General features: G+C 36.4%; 1 protein-coding gene across 9 annotated transcripts in view; it reads right to left on the minus strand.

The window, feature by feature from the left end:
• Thada (THADA armadillo repeat containing) overlaps nt 1-21012 on the minus strand; it is a 321031-nt gene that overhangs the window by 292314 nt on the left and 7705 nt on the right. For 7 of the 9 annotated variants that reach the window (XR_012439673.1, XM_074049581.1, XM_074049583.1 and 4 more), the window contains exons 9-16: nt 17797-17984; nt 14107-14201; nt 12474-12712; nt 9741-10432; nt 8129-8280; nt 7112-7267; nt 6260-6382; nt 1894-2017 (exon numbers count right to left, since the gene is read on the minus strand). Coding sequence is in view for 8 of the 9 variants with exons in the window: in XM_074049581.1 (XP_073905682.1) it covers nt 1894-2017; nt 6260-6382; nt 7112-7267; nt 8129-8280; nt 9741-10432; nt 12474-12712; nt 14107-14201; nt 17797-17984 (1769 nt within the window). In the remaining variant the exon portion in view is untranslated. The remainder of the gene's footprint in view (nt 1-1893; nt 2018-6259; nt 6383-7111; nt 7268-8128; nt 8281-9740; nt 10433-12473; nt 12713-14106; nt 14202-17796; nt 17985-21012) is intronic. The other 2 variants (XM_074049587.1, XM_074049582.1) reach the window with 1 other exon arrangement.

Consider the following 21012-nt stretch of genomic DNA (forward strand, 5'->3'; position numbering starts at 1 on the left):
AAGTTCAAAACCAATTTTATCAGTCAGGCCACACTCGCTCCAAAGGAGCCTCTTCCATCTGCTCGTGGCTGCTGGCATTACAAGACATGTGGCTGTATCCTCCAATATCTACCTTCACTGTACCATTGTCTCCTCTCCCTGGTGTCAAACCTCTCTCTACCTGTTTCTTATGAGGATATTTCTGATAAAATTTGTGGCCCATCCAGATAATGAGGATTATCTTATCTCAATGTCCTCAACTTACATCTACAAGGGCATTTTTCCCATGTAAGGTTCATATTCTCAAGGTCTGAGGATTTGACATGGTTGTCTTCTGAAGGCATTTTCTGGCCTATCACCCCATTGAAATGAGGTAATTAAATTAAACTGATCATCATGAACAAAGGAACAAGCCAACATCATGTACCACCTTGTATAATGCCCAGAGATGAACAAAATACCTGGCAAAGAAACAAATCCTAACCTAGATGCATTGCTCTAAAATGTTAATATAATGAAATAAGAAACCTTCCAGATTAAAGGAGGCCAAGAAGAGGCATAACATCAAAATGCAACCTGTGTGCACTGAATTGACTCCCAGACTATGAGAAATTTTTTTTCTGTAATAAATTGTTGCAATTTGTTGGGACAACTGGCAAAATTTGAATGTGAACTGTACATTAGATAATAGTATGATACCAACATTAAATTTCCTAAATTAGGTTATGGTGCAACAGTTATAAAATCAGTGAGACAGATAAAGCAAATATGGAAAAATATTAGCTGATGGACTGAAATAAAGAGTACATGGCTAGTCACTGAACTATTCTTGAAATTTTGCTGTTGATTTGAATTTTTTCAAAATAAAAACTTGACAGCAATGATTTTCCTTAAATGAAGCAAGCACATATTACCAACATCTAATTCTTTCCCTCCTGTCAAAAAATTATACTTTGCCTGGTAATTGAGAATAAGAAACAATACAACTGGTGTGCAGCTAATGCACACTTGTACTCCCAGCTACTTGGGAGGTGGAGGTAGAGCACTGTTGTTCAGGCCCAGCCCTGGTGAAGCTAATATGAGCATTACCTTCAAAACAAACTGAAAGAAAGACTGTGGGAGTACTCAAGTAATAAAGCACTTACTTAACAAGTATGGATCCTGAATTCAAGCCCAGTACAAAAAAAAGAAGGAAAGAATACAACTAGAGTGTAAAACTCCTTGGTCCCTTGGCTACTGCATGCTAACAAGCAGTTGAGCAGGGAATTTTCCTGACTGACCACAGCTAAGGAAGACTGAACACAAGAAGCAAGAAATCCAAATTACAGACATATGCAAGAAGAATCATTTCTTGTCAAGAACCAAAAATAAAAATTAAAGGGGGAAGTTTAAATGTTTATCCTTTTGAGTGCCCCACAGAAGGAAAAACAAAAAATATCATTAAACCATAATGCCTGGAAATGACATTCTTATAATGTCTTTCCGAAACCAGACTGAAGCTTATGAAACAGATAGCATTTAAGGGAAACCACACTTTAACCACAAAGACTCACTGAGGAGTATTAAATTTAAGAGAGGTAATTATGACTTTAATTTTAAAACTTAAAGAACAGATTAGGCCATTTCTTAAAACAGTAATAAACAAATTAGGGAGGTAAAAGCAGGAACTCTTCCCATAATAAGCATAATCTATGAAACTTGTAGTTGTGACTGATCAATGAAAAGGGGACACAGCTTCTCTTTCTCCTATCCTTTACTGGCAAATTTAACTAGGTAAAAATAACAACTACATAGTACAATGGAATCTAAAGAAAAGACAAAAACCTGAAACTTCAAGTAAAGCAAAATGTTGAAAAAAATATGTGTTCTGAAAGGGAAAAAAAATACTCTTGCCAAACGTTACTTAAAACTTACCTTCTAAGACAGGAAAAACTTCAGCTATTGAGCCTAAGATGGTTAAGGCTGAAAACCTAGTGGAGTAGGAGGATCCAGGGAACAATGCTTCAAAAAGACTGCTGCAGATGGATGACATGAAATTCTAAAAAGTACAAGTGTAGCTGAGTTAGCCCACAATAAGGTAGCTTCCGCCCCTTGAAGAGTAGCTGTTTTATTCATTTTTAATTACAACAGTGAAGACTTTTACAACACTAGCTGTTTACTTCACTTGATCATTCAGCTTGGCGCCCGCTATGGTGTAGATAGTTTGCCCCCAAAGGTACATGTGCTTCAAGCTTAGTCCCCAGAGTGGTTGTGTTGAGGTAGTAGCACCTTTAAGAGGCAGACCCTAGTGGAAGGTGACTGGTTCATGGGGGCTCCATCCTCATGAATGGATCAATGCTTTCTCTCAGGATTAAGTCCGGTATCATTAGTTCCTATGAGAATGGGGCCAGGTTCAACTTTCTTGGCTTGATCTCTTGCTTCCACTGTCTCACACATGTGTTCCTCTGCACTGTTTGTTTTTGGTTTTTTTGCTTTTTCTCCCATGTTGTGACACAGCCAGAAAGGACCATCACTAGATATGAGTACCATGCTGTTTGTACTTTCCAACCACCAACCCCTTTTTTTTTTTTTTTAAATAAACCTCTTTTCTTTGTGAAGTATCCAAGTACTGTGTTATAGCAACACAAAATGCACTAACACAATACCGATGACTACAAACTATATTGTGACTTCAATTAACCCTACCTACCTTTATAGAAACAAAAAGCAATACAATTGTAACTGTAGACAAAAAATAAAAAGACAGGGCTGGTAGAGTGGCTCAAGTGGCAAGAGCACATTCTTAGCAAGCATGAGTCCCTGAGTTCAAACCCCAGTGCCACCAAAAAAAAAAAAAAAGAAAAGAAAGGAAAAAACATGTTTCTGGTTTGGTGAAAATAGGATGTTTAACCCTTGCTTTGTGTCAGAACTGTATGAATACTGATTTTCCTAGTCAGAAGCATTCAGATGCCAAATGTATGAATTCTTTTTAATGTTTGAAAATGAACAAAGAAGGTTGGAGGTGTGGCTCAAGTAGTAGAGCACTTGCTTACTACTTACAATGCCCTGAGTTTAAACCCCAGTACCACAAAAAAGAAAAAAAGAAATATCCAATATGGACTACTTGACAAGTTTGGCTATGGCATAATTCATATAAGGATCCAATTATTCCACTGACTTTCTCCTCCCCTGAGACTCCTGCTCTGTTTATACAAATGATAGAAAATGAAACTTTTAATAAAATGCAATTTTTTTTAAAAAGCAAAGTGAGAAATATTTTGACCAGGATAAAATCTTTTTCCTCTAATTCAAAAAAAATAATTTCAGTGTAAGATAAAGAAGAAAATTATAAAGAGCAGCTGTGCCTCTCAAGTACCCCGTGGCTGTTCTGTTGTGAACAGTGTATGAGAAGCCCTAGTCCCAACTGACTAGAGCCAGGAATGTGAGGTCCCTGGATTCATTTTGTTTGTAGATATGCAACCTTGGGGATTTATACTTTAGGCCCTCACAAGCCCTAAGAGTTTACTAGTTTATTAATCCTACTGGGTTTCAAAGGAATAGGGCATTCACAAAAATTGTCCTTGTCAAATTAGTTTTAATTGTAAGTAAAACAGCATTCACGTTAAAGCACCACAAAGTTACTCTCAAGGAATTATCTTATCCTAATTGTAGTCATTTATATTTCTAATATAGTTCATTTTTCCCTCAATCAGACTAACTATAATGGAGACAATGATCATATCTATGCATCAGGATCCCTAATCCAAAGCAGTTTCCCATACATTCAGTAAGAGCTCAATATGTGCATATTTAGTTATTTTCAATAGTTCCAGTGAGCCGGGTACCAGTGGCTCATGACTGCAATCTTAGCTACTCAGGAGGCAGAGATTAGGAGGACCGTGGTTCAAAGCCAGCCTGGGCAAATAGTTTGTGAGACTCTATCTCAAAAAACCCTTCACAAAAATAGGGCTGGTGGAGTGGCTGCAGGTGAAGGCCCTGAGTTCAAGCCCAAGTACCACAAAAAAAAAAAAAAAAAAACCAGTCCCAGTGAATTTCCAAATATCCTGGCTTACCATGGAAAACCCTAACTACCCATTCTGAACTTGATTTTCTATACTCAGTTCCTATTACTCAACTCCTCAATTTCCCCAAGTTATCTTATAAGTCATTCACACCAGTGAATTCACCACCAAGTTCTCCCTGTACTGTCTTACTTAAGCTAGTCTCATCCAAAAAACTTGAGATTTTAAAGTCAACAGCAGATCTGAATTTGGGTCCTTGCTGAACCATTTACTGGTCGAGGGATGCTGTGCAGGTCACAGAACTTTACTAAGCTTCACCACTTTTTCTCACCTGCTAAGTGAGGATAAGAATGCTTACTCTACAACCTTCTACAGAGATTAAATGAGAACATGGATATGCAACATTTTATAAATTCAGAAGTACTCTAGTTATTAATATTAGTTATTTAGGTATGAAATCACATCCAGTAACCATCTTCTTCAACTAATAGTCTCTTCTTCCCCAGTACTTGGTGTGGTGATTATCACTGAATCAACTATATATTCACTTTTATGAGGATAATGATAAAATAGGGCCACGTTCACAATCTCCAAACACCATGTGTTACTATCAGTTAGAAGACAAAACCATAACTGCAAAGTTAACTCAGATTAAGTCGCTAAAGACTAATGTTCAAAAAACGCATATCGAGCCATATTTGGTGGTAAATGCTTGTAAACCCAGCACTCAGGAAGCTAAGGCAGGAACATAGTAAGTTTGAAGTCAGCCTCACATAGTGAGACCCTGTTTCAAGGAAAAAAAAAAAAAATGCATATCCCTAACCATGATCCAAGAAACCACATATTCATGAAAATTCAGACTCTAAATCTACCAAATAGGTTTTGTGTTTCTAAGTACTTAATTGAGATTTCACAAGTGTCATTTTACCCCTTGCAAAAAGCAGCAAGAGATGTTTCCTTAAAACTAATAATGAATGAAAAGAGGCTAACAAAGACAGCAGGGGCTCCATATATACTCTAAATAAATTACTTTTAATGACTCCCAAAGAGGCTTTTTAGAGTGATTTACAACTTACAAAGATATTTCTCACTTAGTCTCAAAACCAACCTTTTTGAGAGGGTTTCCTAATCCCACTTACAGTGGAGGAGACTCAAGCCAGCCAACTGATAAATGTCAGAATTGGAACTAATCTTTTATCCCTAGAAAGTTTAGGCTGTGACTTTCTAATATTCATTGTCAGGATTCTTAAGATGATAAAGCTAACTTCAGCTTTTGTATAGAAAATATTTGTTAAATTGAAAACCAAGTCCATCCATACTAACATTTAGAGTAGGTTGTGAATATGTCATAATTCAAATGCATCATTAATTTATTATACCTATTTCCCAAAGCAAACCAAAACAGATGAGCTCTATTTCTTATTTAGGTCTTACGGTAAAAAAAAAAAGGGTCTGCTGGAGAGGCTAGCTTTGGGTTAGAAACCAGGGAAAAGCTCATTCTGTTCTGCTGAAAAGAAACTGAAGGTTGTTGGGCTAGCAGAGTAGCTCAAGCAGTAGAATGCCTGCCTAGCAAGTGTGAGGCCCTGAGTTCAAACCCCAGGATTGCCAAAAAAAAAAAAAAAAAAAGAAAGAAATTGAAGGTTGTTGAACTGAATCCTGGTCCAGACTGGAGCTGCTATGCCTGGAGTTCCATACATTGCATTAACACAGTGCCCTGGAACACAGCCCTACTCTTAAAGCTCACCCAATATGATGGACACGAACTTCCTCACACTGAACGATGATGGGCCAGACCACCAACAACGTCAAGCCACTTCAAGTCATGTCAGCGTAAAGAGAAAACAGGCACAGCCAGAGCAGAGTCTTCCACCCTCTGAAGAGGTGTTCAAAGCCCAAAAATACCTATCTGTTAAAGCACTAAGTTCATCTGGCCCATATGAGTTACAAAGGGGAGCCCATTAATGTCATTCCATAACAGTCCTCAAATGCAGCACTGATTTCACAACTCAGGCTACCTCAAGTTGGGTACCAAAGCACCAGAACGATTATGTGACAGCCACCTTGAATGAAAAAAAAAGCAAAGAAACACAATTCACCAAGAGACTTTCAATTGTTTCCTTGTAATGTTTATTCACAATTGTTTTAGGTTTCTTAAAACTCTGTATCTTGGCTGGGTGTCTGGCTCAATTAACAGAGCACACGTCTAGCAAGTGTGAAGCCCTGAGTTCAAGTCCCATTACCATTAAAAACTAATTTATGTCTAGTAACGTATCACCTACCTTATATTGTTGTAAAGTAATAGAAGGTTGGTCTTTGGTTAACTCACTTTCTGCGGTAAGTTTGGATTTACTTTGCTCCAATTTATAAAGTACCTGAGAACTTTCCTGTATCCTGCAAAACAACTATGCAGACCAAAAAAAAAAAAAGAAAAGAAAAGAATATCTGAGCCACACATTATACTTAAAGATCAGTCTGAAAGGGAAATTTAAGTCAAGAAAAGCACTAATTTTAAACTCTCAAAATCTGAAGTATTTTCTTTTTTGAAAGAAAAATTAACATTTATAATTTTTAAAACCAAAAACGAAGTATTATTGCAACCAGAATATGACCATTAAACCAGTTCTCTGATTTTTTTTAAGTCAGCAGAAACCTAAAGATAATATACTCATTTCTATGCTACACCAATTCTGCATCCCACACGTTGAATGATTAATTTGAGTTGAATTATTCAAAAATGACTATTTTATGGTGCTTAAAAAAATATAAAAATGCAAGAGTACCCTTCCTCCTATTACCCACATTTCCTAAAACCACAAATCCCCAAAGCCCCAAAGCTAGCTTTTTTCTTTCAAAACAAATAGCTCATGACCCAAGCACTGTATGCACATATGAACATTAAAAAAAGACAAATAGCTCCAGGTTGATTTGCTGCACCAAAATGAAAGGACTTTTCCCCAGACTCTGAGCCCACAGGTAAGCTTTGTGAAACTACAGAGCAGATCACAGAAGAGCCATAAAGAAAGCTGTTAGCCCAATGCCATGATCATTCCTACAAAATCTAGGCTCCTTTTCAAAATGACTTCCAGAGAGAAGTTCACCACTTTCGGAAGATTTGAGATGCAAAATTCTACCTTCTTAAGAAGAGAACAAATCTGCTGTCGTACTCCAGGAGACTGGCTGTTGAGATTATATGTGATAAAGAACTGAATCCACTGCATTTCTTCTGTGGTAACAATTTCTGTGCTTCGATTACTTTCACAAAGCAAGCCTAAAGTATCTATCCGTACCTAAAATACACCAAGAAATAAAATTTTAATTTCCCAATGAAACAAGCAAAACCTAAACCACCTGAAATGTTTAGTTGTTTACACAGGGTACCAAAGGGAAAAATTACACTTCGGTTTACCCATATGTCCCTTAGAAAGGTTTCCTAATCCAAAAGATCACACAGTTACTTCCTATAAAATGATCTTATCAAATGTATAAGCTTGGGAGGAGTATAAAAACCAACTAGCTAATCTTATTTCATGATAATTCTTCCATCCTTACTTTCTTTTATTTCAGTGACCACTTTACACCAGGACCTCCTCACCTCACTCTCAGATGACTGCCTGACTTCTGTTTGCTTCCACTCTGTTAACTCATCTGTTTCCATTACTTCCTTGCTGAAGACAAAGTGGTTCTGGTTGAATGGTTTCATGCAATAAGTGACTGGGCACCAATGAAGTCATCAGCCTAGCACTGATGCTTTGCAAAAAATGGACAACATCCTTACTCGTCCTCCAGAACTTGTACACCTGTCCTTCCATCCTCTGTACTGCTCCAATGCTCCATTTCCCAGTCAGCCACTACCTACTCTGACCAGGCTCTTCTGAGCCTCACAGACAAGTTCTCTTGCATAAGAGCATATTGGTATCTGTATTGTTTTCTCAGAGTTCCGAGGTACTTTATATAAGTTTTCTTATCACAACAACACTTTATGTAGACTGAGTACAAGCATGACACTTTTAACTTTCTATTCATTCTCTATATGGACTCCCTAAAACAGTGCTGGACACAACTTAGGGGCCTGCACATTAGACTGCTAAAGGAAACAAATAATTCAGGACCGTCTATCTATACAAATCCCCAGTTATTTTGTTCCTCACTTGGCAGTGCTGATGAATTAGGCCTTGCTTTATTCTTGCACTGGACACAAGGTTCTCCCAAGCATCAGTTGCAGACTGCAGATGTCCATGAGCTCTGGCTGCTCGTAAACATGCCATCAAAGCTCCCAGAGCCCCTCTGCTATTACAAGACCCTGAGGATGGAAAAGAATGCTGTGGTCCCACAAGCACAATAACAAAGACTACTACTATGCTATGCAAAGACTGAAATTTTCATGTTTACAATTAACATTGTATTCTCAGAAGTAAAAATCACATTTTAAACTAAATTCTAACACAAATTAAAGCTCCTATTCTAAAACAATCATTAAAAATTATTTAATTGTTCTTGTGTCAATAATTATAAGTAACCATAATTATCTTAATATAAAGAAAACAACTTATCTGCTAGAATTTTTACTTTTTCCTTGACAATTAGAAAATGAAATAGAGAAGTGAATCAGAAAAAAAAAAAGCAAGTGGAGAAATACTACAAAAAATTATGCAAAAACTAAAATAACTTTCTGCTAAGAACAGGAAAAACACTTCAGTAATCAAAGACCATTATTTATCTAAAAATAAACACAGAACTCCTCTGCATATTTTGGAGTTACTATACTCATTAATAAGGAAGACAAAAGGAGGATCATAAAGACCTGTTGCTTTCAGAGACTAGAACACCAGCTATTTAATAAGGAGATAGGGAACTCTGGTTCACAGGACAAACCACATATAAACTATGATATAAAAATAAAGACAAACTTCCTTTAGAACAGATTCATGAAACCTAAATTTTACATGGCCTCTCAAAAAGGCAAGAAAAATTGATTACAATTACTTAAATGATGTAGTATTTTTATGTACAGAAATCAAATTTTCCTGTTACCTTATACTCTTTGAAATACTTTAAGTTTTTAACCATTTTAGTTGAAAGTATTTCTTAAATGGTACAGTAAGATATCATATTCTTGCTTTGTCAAACAGAGTATTTTAAGATTTACTTAATGAGTATAGGTCATCATTTTATACCTTCATTACTGAATTATGCTTTAATTCAACAATTCCTTGGTACTTTCCAAAAACTGGACAAAACACTCCAGACAATGTTCTTATGCATTCTCTCAGCCTTGTGTGTCTGCCCTTACACTCTGACTTACCAAGCTACACTGGATTTCTTAGCCCTATTCTAAATGACTATACACAGCTGCTCCTTTACGTTGTGCCTCCAATTTTGTCTTTTCCAATACAAAATGTTACCTGTCTTTTAACTTACCTGAAACATTTTTAATTACTGTCTCAATCACCTGGATAAGCAAATTATATAAAAATACATGTTTACTCTAGGTTAAGAAAACAACTAATTAAAACTTTGTAATAAAGAAAACTCATCTGGTTTCCTTAACTGGAATCATTCCTTGGCTTGGAGAAATGACTTTAGTCAAAGACTCCATTGTACAGGAACAGTTGTTTCAATATGAAATAGTTATCACTAATATCCTCTTTTACTATTTATAGAAGTGGAAAAGTTTAAACTTAAATATGGCTAACATGTAGTTAAGCATATTAAAGCATCATAAATAGAAATTACAAAAACAAAAATTAATCTTTTTCTTACCAGTTTTAGCATCAATAGAAGTCTGAAGAATCTTTACCATGTACCTTAAGCTTTCAGGGCTGTAATTCAGTAATTTTGGCAAATAATAATCAATCACATAAGACTTTTGATCCAGGTTTCCTTCACACAGTATGTGAAGGAGAGGAGAAACCCAAGTCTCATGCCACTGGTCAATCCAAGTACTGTCGACAGTCTGAGATTTCAAATGACTCTTATGACTTTTAAACATGGTTTCCAAGAGGTCACTAGCATAAGGCACCAATGATTGGTCCCCCATCACTTCTAAGATTTGAGATGGAATACTTTTATCTATTGCCAAAATATGCTCAATTCCTATGTATTCTACCAAACAGCCAAGGCACGTGTATTTTCCTTTAATGTGCCATTCCAATTGTAGAAGACTCTTAGTCAATTCCAAAAAGTAAGGATCAGTGACCAAATCTGCTCCTTTCACTGTGAGCTCATGTATTTGGAGAAGATTTCTGAATATCATTTTGGTTTGGTGTCTCAGAGCATCCAGTGGATGCTCCCAATGAGTATAGACATATTCCAAAAGTCTCCCAACTGTGGATGAATTCCCATTCAGACTATCCTTTAGAGCTGGGGAACTAAATTCAAGAGTATGAATGGCTGCATTAGTCCAAGATGCCAAGATTCTAGACAGGAACATTTCCAGCGTGGACTCCTTAATCCTAAAGAAAAATGAAGCATGAGCCATATTACTATTACCTGAGTGGTAAAAGAAATAGCACTTGGTATTCAACTAGACATTAGAAACGTTAAATACTATATATAAGTATATACACACACATATATATATATATATATATATATATGCACATACATATGTGTATATATATATATGTGCATTATATATGAATTTTTTTAAAATTTTGTGTGTGTGTGTAGTAGTACTGGGGTTTGAATTCAGGGCCTTAGACTTGCTAGGCAGGCACTCTACCACTTAAGCCATGCCCCCAGCCCTTTTCTGCTTTAGTTGCTTTTTGGATAGGGTCTTGTGTTTTGCCCAGGGCTGGCTTCAGACCACAATCCTCCTTCTTATAATTTAAGAGGAACTGGAATTACAGGTATATACCACCACACCCAGCTTTTTTGCTGAGATAGGTCTTGCTAATTTTTTACCCAGCCTGGTCTTGAACCACCATGATCCTCCCAATCTTCACCTCCCAAATAGCTGGGATTAAAGGCATGAGCCACGGTGCCCAGTCCTAGAAATATTAAATTTCTTAATTTTAAAAATATTTCACAACAAAAAATTAAGGGTCAGGCGTGGTGGTACACACCTGTAATCTCAGCTATCCTGGAGGGAGGATCACTGTCTGAGGCTGGCCCAGGCTAAAGTACAAGCTCCTACCTGAAAAATAAAACTAAAAAAGGGCTGTAGGCATGGCTCAAGTGGTAGAGCACTTACCTAGCAAGCATGAGGCATTAAGTTCAAAACTCAGAACGGAAAATTTTAACTAAAAAAAATTTTAAATGCAAACAAGGCCAAAACAGATCTCTATTTGTATATGACTCTTTACATGTAGTAAAAAAATAATACATAAAGGAACATGAGGAATGTTCTGAGGGTGAATGAAATGTTTACTATGTTCATTTTGATGATGGTTTCACATGTGTTTTAAAACATACTGAGAGCCCAGGATTGGGAAAGGTTGGGAATGAGTCTCTCTCACTCTCTCTCTCTCTCTCTCTCTCTTTCTTTCTCTCTCTCTCTCTCTCTCTCCTTTCTCAAAAGGAGAGAGAGAATTTATGTAACTAAATACTGGGATTAAAGGTGTATACCACCATCCCTAATGAGAATAATGGAAATACTCTAAAGTTGATTGTAGCAATGCTTGTTCAACCCTGTGAATATAATAAAAGAAATTGAATTATAGTATGTAAATTATAGATCCAAATGCAAAGAAATGCTTTAGAACACTGTAGTTTTCTTCTTATTCACATGTTGATTACTAAGGATCTGTATTTATGGTCTGACATTTTAAATAGATAATCACTTTCAGCCACTATGGAAAAAACACCAAAGAAACACAAAACACAGCCTGGAAGACCTTGTTACAGTTGATGGCTCAGGTCCTTATTATAGTAATATGTTCATAAATAAGCATTTACTTTTATAAGCTTAACTTTACCCATCCAACAAATCAGATTTTTTATTCTATCCATCAGACATGTGACAGTCACATTAGATTCTCTACATTGAAATTCATAAATTTCACAGCACTATATATACAGAAATTTTCTAGGGTTTTTTTTTGTTGTTGTTCTCTCCTTTATCTTTTTTTTTTTTTCCCCAATGCTATGGTTTGAACTAAGGGTCTCACCCTTGCGAGGGCAAGCACTCTAACATTTGAGTCACTACCTCAAGCCCTTGTTTTGTTTGTTTTGGTGCTAGGGATTGAGCCTAAGGTCACATGTTCTAATACTGAGCTATATTCCCAACCCCAAATTTTTAGTCTTAAAAAGTGCTAGCCTAGAGATTGAAATTAATTTTAGAAGTGTTCATTACAGGTTAACCTGCACCAATAATTTCTATAATTCTCTTTCCCTTCATCCTGTCTTCTCTTTGATGTCCTTCATTCCTACACATGTCACTTTAAATTAGGATTTATCCTAACCACTTTTTATGAGTAAGTATGCTGGTTCATTTACATCTTTTAAATGACTCACAAGCAAAAATAAAACATGAACAGCAAAATCAAAACTCACTGTGAACTCAAGGTGAACAAAACATGCACAGTGTCCAAGAGCAAAGTCTCTCCACTTGGGCCCATGCTCCTATCCTGCCAGTCCAACATGGCAAGTGTCCCTTGACACAGGAATAAGAGAGTTGACACAGAGACGTTGGCACAACAAAGGCTCCTGCAGCTGCATATGAACCACTCAGGGATGCTGGTGCAGTCCACTGAACGGAGAAGCAAACTGCTAATCTGGAAAATATGACAGAGCTAACATATAAAGTCTTTAAAACTTTACAAGAGATATTTCAAAATGCAAATTCAAAACTCTCTTCCTTCTGAAGCATTCTAGGAAAACTACTGCTAAAACAGCAAGAAGTATTAAAATTATTACAACAATATTAAAAATAAAGCAAATCTATGAATCCTTTTGCAGTTTGAAAAGTTCTGATGGCGCACAACATGTTGCCACCTGCAGGTGGGCGAGCTCAATGCTTTCAGAGGTATTTTAAGAAAAATGTTCAGTTTTATCCAATGACAACTACTTTACATATTCTCATAGAATAGTTCACATATATTTTGTATAAGGTTAGACAAAAGGACAAAATAAATCTCTAGACAATACAGAAAGGGAAAAAGATAACTAATAATAAATATAAAGACCTTAGCTTAAATTATCAAGTTATATTTTCCACATGGGCCAAAATCCACTAAAAAGTTAACTCAAATATGCTTCCTGTCTAAAATAATGATTTGGCATCTGGCAGAGTGGCTCAAGTGGCAGAACACCAGCCTAGCAAGCATGAGGGCCTGAGTTCAAACCCCGATACTGCCAAAAAAAAAAAAAAAGATATGAGGTAATGATATGGATTTGGGATTCAATACATATATACATGGAAATGTCATAATGAAACTCTCTGCACAGAAACATTTAAACAAAAATGTCTTTTTTCAAAAATGGAAGACAGGAAGATAAAATATATCCTGTCTGGAGGAGGTTGATACCAGTGGGAAGGGGGAGGATACAAGGAAAGGGTGTAGAAGGGTGAATATGGTGGAAATATTAGGTACTCATGTATGAAAATGGAAAAATAACACCTGTTGAAACTACTCTAAGAATGGGGGCAAGGAAGATAAAGGAGATGATGCAGGTGAATTTAACTAAGCTATACTGTAAACACTTTTGTAAATGTCACAACGAACCCCCCCAGTACAACAGTAATATGACAAGAAAAAAAAACTTTTTAAGTAATGATTTGGGTTATTCTTAATAAAAAGAGCATATTTAACAGAAAGTTATTAGTATATGTACATATATATTAATCTCTGCATAATTTTAATGCTACAAACATCTTTTATGATACTGAAAGAACTAAGCAAACTAGAAGGATATAACCCAAAACTGATGATAGTAATTATCTTTGTGACATGGATTTATAGGTGGTTGTTACTTTTTGTTTCATTTTCCTGACTTCATCTAAACTTTTGAAATTGTCTTTCTCAGAGAAAAGAGTCATCAGAAAAATCCAGACTATGCAAAAAAAAAATTTTTTTTTAATTTTACTTTAAAAATATTTTTAAACCTTAGTACCACCAAAAAATAAAATACAGAGATTTTCAAACATATGTCTAATTCTCAATGAAGTACAGTTATAAAAACTTACCAACTCAGGAATTTTTTCAGATGGATGAAACATAGTCTTAATAAAAAGAATAACAGCTAATCCGGATGTACTCTGAATAGCCTGTAATAGGTCATCTATTTGGCAAAAAGCAGAGAACATGTGTTAAAGGACAGATACTCTGGGGCACTGGAAAGAGCAGATGCTCTGGGGTCACATAGTTCTGGGTACAGTTTCTAGCTTTACTATTTTCCTAGGTGAACAAGTCGTACACCAGTTACTTAACCTCCCAGGAATTTAGTTTTCTCTTCTATAAAATACAAAATATAACTTCTGACAAATTGTTACAAGGTTTAAAAGAACAAAGAAAATGAAGTCTTTTAGGCCCATAAATGCTCAATAAACGTGAATCATTTTCTCCTCCAACATCCACCTTCCTTTCTGACTACTGTCTCCCAATGCATCTAATAGCAACACCCCCTGTCCCCTCCCTCCACCAATACCTTGGTATCCCAACCTACATACATAATACTTTTTCTTAAAGAGGTTCCAAGGCCTATATAAAGAATCTACATCAATGTTAATTGCAAACTTGGTTATCACTGATACTGTGCTCAAAGCAACCAATTCTGACTATCTTCTTTTTGTTTATCTCTATTAGCCTCTAATAATATGGTGATCTATTCAATCTAGACTAAGAAATAGAATATTACCTACTAAATATCTATTCTGCCCTTCATCCCTGATAATGAAACTGTGACTCTGGAGGCTGCCATGTTTCCAGCCAAAGGCAGGATACTTACTTCCTCAATCTTCTTTGCAACTAAACGCAGCCATGTGAAAGGGTTCAGACCAATGGGATATAAGCAGAAAATCCCTGGGTACCTTTATTTTCCCTGATTAAAGGTAAAGATGCAATTGGTCCTCTTCCTTCCTGCCCTGAACACAGACATGATGTCTGGAGCTACAGTAGACACCTGGCAAACATGAATTAACAACCTCCTGGGTAAAAGGCAACAGCCTAAAGATGCCAGAGCAGAAAGGCAGAAACTGTCTGGGTCCTACACTGCTTACAGCAGTCCTGGATCACCTGCTGCTGATCTTAAGTGGGAAGGGAAGAGAGGCATATTTGCCTAAGACCCTAAAGTTCAGTTTCTGTTGCTTAATACTTTACTGATAAATTAAGCTTTAAAATCCATAAAGAATAACATTGGCTAGGTGACATTAACTTTTCAGAAAAGAATCTGCCTCATATTAAAATGTCTTCACTGTATTTCACAAAAGCCCCTTTTATAGATTAACAAATTCCTCTTTTAAAAGACAAACCTAAGCTAAGCACCATTGGCTCACACCTGCAATCCTAGCTACACAGGAGGCAGAGATTAGGAGAATCGTGGTTCAAAGCCAGCCCTAGTCAAATAGTTGATGAGACCCTATCTCAAAAATACCCAACTCAAAAAGGGGATAGCAGAGCAGCTCAAGTGGCCCTGCCTAGCAAGTGCAGGGCCCTGACTGAGGTCAAGCCCAAGTACCACAAAAAAAAAAAAAAAGATAAGCTTAAATAGCCTCTGAAAAGTTGTCTATAAATTTTGTTTTAATAAAAGGAATTTTTAATTAATTTAATTTTCTTTTAATATTTATCTACAATCCAGGGCAAAAAAAAAATGAAAATACCAATGACATAGCTATGACTTTTACTAGTTACCAGGATTAAAAAACATATAAGATACTACTTTTTCACAATCCACCTAGCAAAAGCAGCCAATCACTGTTTTTACAAATGCGCTCTAAACAGATCCCATTAACAGTTGTTTAAAATTAATGTATACATTAACATATCCAATGGGAGGTGAAAATAGAAAGGATAATTTAACTTTTTATTTAAACATTTATGTGTTAGATATCACTTTTTGCCACTCCTCCAGCATTTTGTGCTGTATATTTTGAGACAGGGTCTTCAGAACTATTTGCCTGAGGCTGGCTTCCAACCTTCATCCACCTGATCTCTTCTTCCTAACTAGCTAGGATTAGGTATCATTTTTGTTAATTTTATTGTAATATAAAAGACAGTTTTCAAAAAACTCAAATACACAGCTTAATAAATTTCCAAACTTGATCATCCTTGTACTCATCATCCAGAAAGAAAACTTTGCCACCCAGCCCAGAAAGCTCATTCATGTGCCTTATCCCATCCAATCCTTTTCTCACTCTGAAGTAAGCATTGTCCTGACTTTCACAGAATGATTGCCTTCTATTTTCACCAATCAAATGTGGGTCCCAAGACACTATAGTTATCCTCATCATTTTTTAAAATTTAATGTCTTTTAATTGCATAGGGGTCTTCTTTTTTTTTTAATTTTTTTTTTTTCTTTTTTGCAGTACTGGGGTTTGAACTTAGGGCCTATACTTTGTACACTGTACCAGCCCTTTTTTCCTGAAGGGTTTTTTCAAAATAAGTCTCAAGAACTTTTTGTCCAGACTGGCTTCAAACCTCAATCCTCCTGATCTCTGCCTCCTGGGTAGCCAGGATTACAGATGTGAGCCACCAGTGCCTGGCCAGGGTCTCCTTTGCCCCTCACTTTTTGTTACAATCTTTGTTGGAGATCTCTGCCATTTGATCAATACAGCATCCCTCAATCTGGATGTTGTGTTTGCTTATTGCTGATGCAATTCAACCTATTCATCTATCTATCCTCTGTTATTCCTGCAAATCAGAAGTCAATCTAGACCGAGAATTATTCTTGAGTTCAATACCTTTGGGAAGATGACAGGTAGTAGTAACAAGACTCTAAGAAGCATGTGTCAGGTTTTCTGTTTCTGTAATGTTAGCAACTGTCAGTGTATTAATGCTGCCTGAGAATTACAAAATGATAGTCTATCATTTTATTTCATTTTAATTTAGTAATTGAAATAGTTTTAGGGGGAGAAATTTATTGCCAGGCATGGTGCCTCATGCCTGGAATCCCAGAGCTCGGGAGGATCAAAGTTCAAGATCAACCAGAGCAAAAAGTTATAGAGATTCCCAAGACAACAAACAACAATAAAAACAAGCTGGGCATCGTGGCATGCACTTGTCATCCCAGCTACACAGGAGGCAAGCAGAACAATCAAGATTCAGACCAACCCAGGTAAAAAAATACAAGCCCCTACCTGAAAAAATAACCAAAATCAAAAAGGGCTAGAAGCATGGCTCAAGTAGCAGAGCGCCTACCCACAAGCACAAGACCCTGAGTTCAAACCCTACTACTGAAAAAATCTTAAAATGGTGGGGAAGATTTCGCCTCATCTATTTGGTTTCCTGGTGGTACAGTTCAACATGTGAGCGATAAGGAGGAATAATATGAGGCCCATAATCAACAACTACCATCACTGCTTAAACAAAACACTTCTTACTTAGAAGTAATGTATAGGTTACAGGTCATGCTAATCTTTCAAGATCTTCCTCTAAATGTGGAGATTCCTTCTAAAGAATTTTCTTTTGATACTTAACTTTTCAACAAAAATTATTAGGTTTTATTCTTTGTACAACACATACACGCACTAAGAAAAGTCTTTCAACATCTACCCTTACTGATGGGTACATTTGAAAGAAACAGAAAACATTAAACATGTAATCCATTTTGAGAGGCTGGGAGAGAAGTTCTACATCTTGGTTAAATGTACTTCAAACATTATTAAGAAAATCTGACTAGTATTCAATTGTAACCATCATTTGTATGCTGTTACACTTACCATCGCTTAAAAACTTGATGAAAATACTCAGCAAGCCACACATACTTTGCCACATTGGAGAAGTGGAGGTCTTCCAAAGGTTTCCTTGGAAACCTTGTACCTTCTGTACTAACATCATTGAAACTCTAATGCCTACCAGCAAGTCATTCATCAACTGTGTTTGAACAATATGATTTCCAGCAAATTTTCTACAAAGAAAAGACATTATTACAAAACGAAATTCAAATACAAGTGTCACCATTTCTACCCCTCTCTAAAATCAACACGTTCTCCGAAAAGCCAAAATCAATTTTAGGTTACAGTAGACATTTATGGCACTCTCTTTTATTTGCATAAACAATCAAAATTATGTAGACACTTAACGTAAACTTCGAATACTCTTACTTCAAAAGGTCTTTCTCACCCAATGACTTATCTTACTTTCTACTTTAGGGCAAAAATAAGGAATCAAGGAAAGAAAGAAAAGAGAGTGAGGGGAGAAAAGGAGGGAGGAAGGAAAGGGGAGAAAGGGAGGGAGGAGGAGGAAGGGAGGGAGGCAGAGAAAAGGAGGGAGGGAGGAGAAGGAAAAGGGACAGGAGGAAGAGAAGAGAAATCTAGAATGAATGAGGCAATTTACAAACACTCCCTCAACTTTTATGTACTTTTTTCACCTGGCTTCCAATATGCCAGGCTCTACTACCTCACCATTGTTCCTTCTCAAACACTGTGACTAGTTTGTTCACTTCTCCCTGGTCTTCTTTTTTACTTTTGCAGTGCTGGGGATGGAACCCAAGGCCTCACACATGCTATGCAGATGCTCTACATTTAGCTACGCCCCCAAGCCTTCCCTAATTTCTTTATGTTGTAGCTCTCTAGGAATCAGCCCTTAGTTCTTTTTTCCATCTAATTCTGTCCCTTGATGTTGATCCCATCCAGCCTCATAATCTTTAAACTATAATTTATGTGCTAACTATTCCCAGACTTTTATCTCTAATCCAAATACAATTCCAAACTTACATATCTAACATCCTAATCAATATGTTCACTTGAATGCCTAACAGATAGCTCAAAATATATGATCTTAAACTCCAAATCTGCTCCCCCTACTGAATTTCTATCTATAAAAACTTTGTAATCATCTTTGCCTCCTGTCCTGTTCATCCCATCTGTAAGAAAATTCCGTTCTACCTTCACAATATATCTAGAATCAAACCATCTCCATGGCTACCACCTTTGCCTGCAATAGCCAATTGGTTTCCCAGCTTCTACCTTGGCCCTTCTCAATCTATTTTCAACATAGGAGAACACAGAGGGATTCTATTAAAACATAAGTACAGGAAAAGCAGTTTGGGATCTCTTCAAAACATTAAACACAGAATTACCATATGATCCAACTATTCTACTCTTAGATATATACCCAAAAGAACTGAAAACAAGGACTCAAACACATACTTGCACACCAATGTTTGTAGCAGTATTATACCCAATCACCAAAAGATTAAAAAAAAAAGCAAATGTCCATCAACAGTTAATGAATAAACAAAATGTGACATATACATACAATGGAATATCCAACCATAAAAAGGGATTAAAATTCACTAGAATTTTATTTTATTTTAGCATTTATTAAGATGCTAGCACACAGATGGATCTCGAAAACATTGTAAGTGAAATAAGCATGACACAAAAGGACAAAAACACATTATATGATTCCATTTATATGACGTACCTAGAACAGACAAATTCAAACAGACAAAAAGTAGAAAGAATTTATCAAGAGCCATGGAGAGAGATAAAAAGACAGCAAATTTTCTTTTGGACATACTGAATTTGAGGCACCTGTAAAATCTCCAAATTGATATGTAGGAATCAACAGTAGCTATAAGTCTACCAAGGGAGAAGAGCTCTAACCTGGAGTGATAATTCTGGGAATCCTAAATAAATATATAGGTCATGTCTGACACTAAAAGTGGATGATTCCAGAACAAATGGAATAGAAAGGACTGGACCCTAATTTATGAATAAACTGAGGAAGAAGAGTCTAAAAGGAGACAGAGAAACAGCTCCTGGAAAGGCAGAAGGAGACCTCAAGTTAAAGATGACATACAAGTATTACTTCTACTCCCTCCCAGAACCTGCCTAAACTAACAGCCAGGGAATTTAAAACAAACAGACATAAATTCATAAGGGCAGAAAGAAAGCAACAAGATAACAATAATATTTTAGAAGCAGCAAAGCAGATGTATGACTGATGACTGACATAACAGAATAAGGAAAGATGAATACTAAGCCAGAGAACAGATCAGAAGCAACCTAATTTGTAAACCCAAAAGGTTCAGAAACTGTTAACACCAAGTACTCCCTGATGGATAGGTAAATGCAGGGCTAAAAACAGAAAGACTGGCTACAAATCTACTTAAGAAGAGTAAGAACTCTAAATCACACCCCTATGCCAGCAGATAACTGGTTTACCTTTAGAGAATGTAAAGCACAAATGTCACCCAGTCATGGTGGTACACACCTGTAATCCCAGCACTTGGGAGGGGAAGGCAGGAGAATCATGAGTTCGAGGCCAGCCTATGTAGAGTTAAGGCTCTTGTCTCAAAAAAAAAAGCTAAAAACAAACAAGCAAATAGCAAATGTCTAGCAGGAAAACAACAAACACACACACACACACACACACACACACACACACACACACACACAGCAACAATGTCACATTGCAAACAGGAGAATTAGGTGAATATATGTACAATGAACACCAAAAACCAAACCTCAGCTTTCTGTCCTCACTTAGCAACAAGAATATTAAGAATGATTTAGATGATTCTTCCATGCTAAATCCAAGCAAAAAGAACTAGGAATATTATATTTAATAGATTCTCCCCAAGAAATAGCACAGCTAAACTAGCCTGGGATCAAACCTGTGATAAACCCCATTCACATGCATAGAGATTCAAATCAATTCTCAGTACCTATTTTTAAATATAAAGGACCAATGACCACTAGTCATCCAAGGAAAGTTTCTAGCAGGAAATATGGTGAACAAATCCAGCAAACAGCAAAAAAGCAACTTAGAAAAAAGAGACCATGTAAAGCTAAGAAAACTTAATAAAAAACAAACAAAAAAACTACCATTAATATCCTCAAAGAGACAACAAAGAAAATGTTACCCATGAAATAAAAATAGGATGCTATAAAAAAGAAAAGTGAGAGAAAAAGTTCTTCTCATTTATT

The sequence above is a fragment of the Castor canadensis genome, chromosome 12 (genome assembly GCF_047511655.1).
Source record: "Castor canadensis chromosome 12, mCasCan1.hap1v2, whole genome shotgun sequence".
Classification (NCBI taxonomy): Eukaryota; Metazoa; Chordata; class Mammalia; order Rodentia; family Castoridae; genus Castor; species Castor canadensis.